The 6,000-nt window shown below is 30.7% G+C and overlaps 1 protein-coding gene across 8 annotated transcripts in view; it reads left to right on the forward strand.

Moving 5' to 3' along the window:
* Positions 1 to 6,000, forward strand: part of ATRX (ATRX, chromatin remodeler) — a 325,591-nt gene that overhangs the window by 127,766 nt on the left and 191,825 nt on the right. For all 8 annotated transcript variants that reach the window (XM_003800455.3, XM_023519447.1, XM_023519446.1 and 5 more), the window contains one exon: positions 615 to 690. In XM_003800455.3, coding sequence (XP_003800503.1) covers positions 615 to 690 — 76 coding nt within the window. The remainder of the gene's footprint in view (positions 1 to 614; positions 691 to 6,000) is intronic.

Genomic DNA, 6,000 nt, shown 5'->3' on the forward strand with positions numbered 1-6,000 from the left:
CCAAGTTTATTTTTCTTTTGAGGTGAAATTTATCTGTGATGGAATGTACAAATCTTAATCTCTTTATATTATTGATCAGTGGATAGAAATGGAGATTTTTGTAAGATAATAAGTCTTGCTGCATTTGGACACATCTCTGGGTAATTCAGGTCATTTACATGGACAAATTCAAATGCATTTTTAAATTACTTTGTATTACCAAAATATCAATAGCTGTTTTGCTCTTTTTCAGTAATATAGGATAAATTAGACACCTGTTAATGTCAACTTAAAATGGATCAGTACAAGTTTTACTTTAGCAAGAATCTTATGCTAGTGTTGTGGTAATTAATACAGAATTGTTACCAAGAAGGGTGGGCTTTAACACCATTGTACTCTGAGAAGAAACTTTGAAATATATAAGATCTAACTATTTGTTGTCTTACTGATGGCAATTCATAAATTTCCCATTATGTTTTCTGTAGAGATTCTTTTTGCTCATGTTCTGTTTTCTAGAGTAAGTTTTAGAAGCCACTTAATTTCCTTTAAAATATTTGACCTTCAGTTTTATTTTACATGGTTTTACTTGTATAGATTATTTAAAGCTAATTTTAAGTACACTTTTTTCCCCTAAGGAGATGAAGCCTTATCTAAATCAGTGCCTGTCACAGTGGATGATGATGATGACGACGACAATGATCCTGAAAATAGGTATGATTTCATCTTTAAGGACTTGAAAAAGATTATAACACAACCTAGGTGTGGGCACAAACAGCAGCAACAGAACAGCAAGCAGGTTGTAAAAGCAAGGGGTGCCTACATTAGAAAGACTTGTTCACAATTTCCTGCAAGTTTGAAAGGCCAAAAAATGGGCTAAAACTCAGAAACATTAAGAGAAAGTAAATATTCATATTAACACACCTAAGCATAGGGTGTGTTATAATAAATCCAGAACTGTCAATTTTATTTTTTCATGTAAACTGTGATAAGTTTTTGAGACTATTTTAATTTTGATCAATTATTTTACTGATGAAAGTAAATCATATCTCAATAAATTGATAACAATAGATATCTTTCTCCTTTATATTTGATTATTGTTTTTAATTGCCATCTAGTATGGTGGTACTATTTATTTATTAAGACCTGTTGAGAGTAATAAAAAGATAACACAAATATTTAAGATTAAGACATAGTTTTAAAAATAAGTATCAATTTACAAGGTATCTAGACTGATTTAGATTTTAAGAATTTTTCAAATAGAATGGAAATATGATACTGTTAACTTCAATAAGACCTAAATAATAAATTTAAATATAATAAGTAGCCTGTATAGATTTACTTAACTAAGGGGTGGCTGGGATAAGGGACAAAAAAACACTGTCATAGTGGTGAGGCTTAAAGAAAACAAAGGTATTAAAGAATATAACTGTGATGTTTTTACATATCTTAAACACTTCCTGGACAATAATCTATCCCATGCTTATATAATCTTCAACAAGATGTTAGTGTGGTATAGTTCATAGAATTTTGAAATAATATGGATAAGAATATCTGACTTTTAATGTTTCTGACAACTATTTGTGTGCTCTTGGGCAAGTGACTTTACTACTTTTTGCCACAGTTTTCTATTTTTAAAATGAAAAGTTTGGATTAATTTTTTTCCTATTAGTTCTAGTACTAAAAATATGATAGACTTGGTATGATTTTATTAAAGAGTACTTTATTAACCATTCATTTGTTCTCAATAGTAAGCTCTAATGTTAAGAAAATGAAAATATGCGTGTATTTTTTGTGTCATAATTTTGTAAGACATTAATTAAATAAATGCTGTGCGGCCAGCTGTTGGTATAGCTCTATTTTGTATCTTCCTGATGCTATTTTAAAGATGAGCCTTCTGTTAATTAAGAAGAAAACATTTTTTATTAAAGCGAAAAAGCAATTTTATTATACTTTTGAATAGATCTTAATTGTGGGGACAAACTCAGATTCTGCTTTCTTTTTAAAAAATTTAAAAATGTATATACAATTATTTTATGGGATGGGGTGGAGTCCAGAGTTAAATGACACAGGCATACAGTTTATTCGTCAGGGAACTGATCGTATATCATTATAGCCAAATTATGAAAGCATCTAAAACTTTAGTCTCTTTTAAAATGCTTTAATTCCTCTTCATTTATATATGCCACTATTTGTTTTTCTGTATATCATGAGACCTCAAATGTTATGAAAAGGCTAGTAATGTTTAAAACATTCTGTATCGTAATTTAACTGTGAGTGATGAACCTTAATTTCATATTTAACCGTCAAGAGTTTTGTTAAGGTATGATAATTTTTCTGTAAGAGTTTGTCAAAATATAAATACCACTTAATCATCTCTTTCTGTAACTAGAAAATACTGGAAAGTATCTTTAATTTTGTCTTGTATTTGTGGTTAAAAATACAACCCTGTTCAGTACTTTTGAGAAGAATTGAATTTTACTTTGAGTATGTCTTTCTTTATATTCAGTTTGATGTGCTTTTATAAAATAAAAAATAACATGTTTAATATCTACTCTACCAAAGAGGTGTCTAATACCCTTGGGTTATCTAGTTATGATGGAGATACAAATACCTTATTGCACTATTTTAGTATAGATGATGTATTTGAGCATGTTTGAATATGCACTAAACAACTTTTAAAAATTTGTTGATCATGAGTAAGTATTAGAATTATTTTCCCAACTTTATATTTTTTGAGTAGGATATATTTTGCTAGGCAGCATATTGTAAATGTGTATAAATTTGTACACAATTGTGTAATTGTGTGTAAATTTGTACAAGTTGTGTAACTGTATAAATTATGAATAAATTTCATATGCTTTGCCTTTTAATAATGTTGTAAAATATTTTCAGTGTTGGTGTTTATAAAGAGGTAAATAGTGTATTATTGCAAATGCTTAAGTGTTTGGATGCAATAAATTTGTGTAAAACATTTTTCTTGTTCAAGCATTTAATTTTAATGGACACTACATCTTTCCATGAGATTTAAAATAAGTTGTTAGAGTCAATATATTATAAGGTAGTTTGTAACCAAAGAAGTTTTGAGATTTTGAAATTAAAGAAGTAAATATTTTTAATTTTTCAAACATTTGTCTGAATGTTTTGCAACTGATTTCACTGTTATTTATTCTATTTTAAAGCTAAAGCTTTTCAGGTCATTTATATTTATATTTTATTTATTTATTTTTTATTCTTATTTATTTATTTTTGAGACAGAACCTCAAGCTGTCACCCTGGGTAGAGTGCTGTGGCATCACAGCTCACAGCAACCTCCAACTCCTGGGCTCAAGTGATTATCCTGCCTCAGCCTCCCAAGTAGCTGGGACTACAGGCACCTGTCACAAAGGCCTGCTATTTTTTGGTTGCAGCCATCGTTGTTTGGTGGGCCCGGGCTGGATTTGAACCTGCCAGCTCAGGTGTATGTGGTGATGTGTGATCAAGCCTAACACTATTAGTGTTGAAGAGCAATTATTAAACCAGGCTTGTCTTTAGAGATTACATAGTGAATGATCACTGACCAAGGCTATTCCTCCCTAAACAGGAATTTTTGGAATATTCCTTATTCTATATTTTATAGGATATGAAAAATATTTAGAATTGAAATTTTGAGAGTTAAAAACCAAATTGCTAGATTTTTCTAAATAAGTATTCTTTCACTTCCCCAATTTTGACTAGAAGCTGACATTTTTATGTGGCTACTGTCTCTCAAATGCATGCATACACACACTCTCCTTATTGTTGAAACTTAGCTGGGTCTAGCAATACTCTTTGGTTTTGTTTCATAATTTCTCTGTATGTGGAGCTAAATTGTATAGGAGCAAGATTTGATGTGGAAATTGCTCAAAGAAATTGTCTACTGTTTGTAGATGTTCTGCTTAATTACAGTGGGACTGGATGATAGCCTTTAAAATCTCCAATATTGTTGTAGTATTATTTAGTAATCCTTTTGCCTTTCAAACTAGAAAATATGCAAATGGTTATTTTTTTCCTAGTAGCTTTGTGTGGGTATTCTGTTGATAAATGTGCTTTACTGTTAATCTAGCATATATTGTCAGAGACTAATAATTTCTATATGCTGTTCATGGTAATGAAGATATTTAATGTTGTTTTCCTGATTTCAGCAAAATTAATAGTCCCTTAATTATTTGCCTTTCATTTGGATTCCATTTTAAAGGCTTTCCCTAATGTCTGTCTCCTACACTTATTTTTATTTATTCTCTACGTAAATTTGGTAAACCTGAAGTAATTTTTTTCTGTGATTTTTTTTTTCCTCCCATGGTGATCCTGTTTGGTTAGCAAAATTGCTTTGCTTCTCCTTTATTGTACTTGAACAACAAAGGTGACATGTTAAATTATTTTACTTATTTTTCTGTTTGAGTAAGGGTTTTAAATTTCTAGCAATCTTAGGGTGATTTTTTTTTTTTTTTTACTTATTTTGTTTCTATAGGACAGTAAGTATTTTAAGTTATTTAAGTATAACATAGGTGCTCACTAGCTGGTATTGGATCTCTTTTTTATATTAGAATTCTCAGTAGGGAAATAAAGGCGGCTGGTAGTGGTGACCTTTCTCCTTCTCTGCTTAAGATTTAAACATTGTATTCAGCCTTTCCTTTTTGTTCTCTATTCTTTGGTGCTATTGGGACTTTTCAGAAAATGAGAAATAGGTCTTCCTCAAGAAAAAAAAAAAACAGAAAAGAAAATAAAGAGTTTAGGTTTCTGTTATTAGCAAAAGTGATTCGTTTTTCTGACTTAACCGTTTGACTATAGAGCACTCAGAAAGGAAATGTGCCAATTGAGGGTGCAGCCATCGCAACAACCATCAAGATACATGGTGCACTACTGATGTTCTTTGGTTTCTTACTAACCAAAATAATTCACCCAAGTTGGTTTCATTTTCAGTGTTTATATTTATAAAAGTAATATGCAAATAAAAATAATATGAAATGATGAAGCTTTGCCATATCAATAAAAATATGATAATCCTTTTTTGTATGGTTCAACTCAAAACACAGTTCAATGCATAACCCAGAATTGCAGTATATGCATTAATATCATGTTTCACTTTGCTTTTTATGTTTTGTACAAATAACACATCATCTGTGGGGTGTTTTGCCTTATTCCTGTTTGACTGCTTGAAAAATGCCTTTCTGTGAGATAGAATTAATTATTATCAGAAACAGTTCCTCCTCCAGAGTTGTACAATATGATTAACTAAATGTTCTGACAAGAACAGCTGGAAGACTTCTAAAATTGATTTGTTCTGAATATTGGCTTTTATTCCTGATATATTGGCATCAAAAACATATATTTTTAGATTCAAATTGTCTTCTCTTCATTGAAGTTGCTGAGGATTGACTTCTCTTAAATTTGAAATAGGTTCTACACTTTTGTTTTCCAAGTCAGATTCTGAGGTACTTGACAGTTTACAATTTTTGTAAGAAGTATTTTTAAAGTTACCTCTATATCCAAATTATACAGCAATGATCGAGTCTTCTGAATTTGACAAGTCTTCAAATTTATTGTAGTTCATATGTATACTCTGGCAAGAATCTACTATTTCTACAAATTATCTCAAGCACAGTTGTGAAAAATAATTGAGAAGGAAAGGTATGATGCTTATAGACTCAAGTTAGATAACATGTTTAGTTTTTGTTTGCAAAGTAAAATAATAATGAGGTGTCATTCCCACCAACCAATCTTGTTTGAATGCCTGTAGGTGTTGTTCCTAGTCAAAAGGTTAATTTCCTTTGTTTTTAATTTTGAAATTTCAAAATAAAATTGAGACTTGAGTAAATTCTGTTCTCAAGTATAGAAAATTTTTTTTTCAAACAGAGCCTCAAGCTGTTGCCCTGGGTAGAGTGCCCTGGCATTGCAGCTCACAGGAACCTCCAACTCCTGGGCTCAAGTGATTGTCCTGCTTCCGCCTCCCAAGTAGCTGGGACTACAGGAGCCCGCCAGAACACCTGGCTATTTTTTTTTTTT

This window comes from Otolemur garnettii, unplaced genomic scaffold (genome assembly GCF_000181295.1).
Source record: "Otolemur garnettii isolate 467f Iridium unplaced genomic scaffold, OtoGar3 scaffold00175, whole genome shotgun sequence".
In the NCBI taxonomy this organism is placed as follows: domain Eukaryota; kingdom Metazoa; phylum Chordata; class Mammalia; order Primates; family Galagidae; genus Otolemur; species Otolemur garnettii.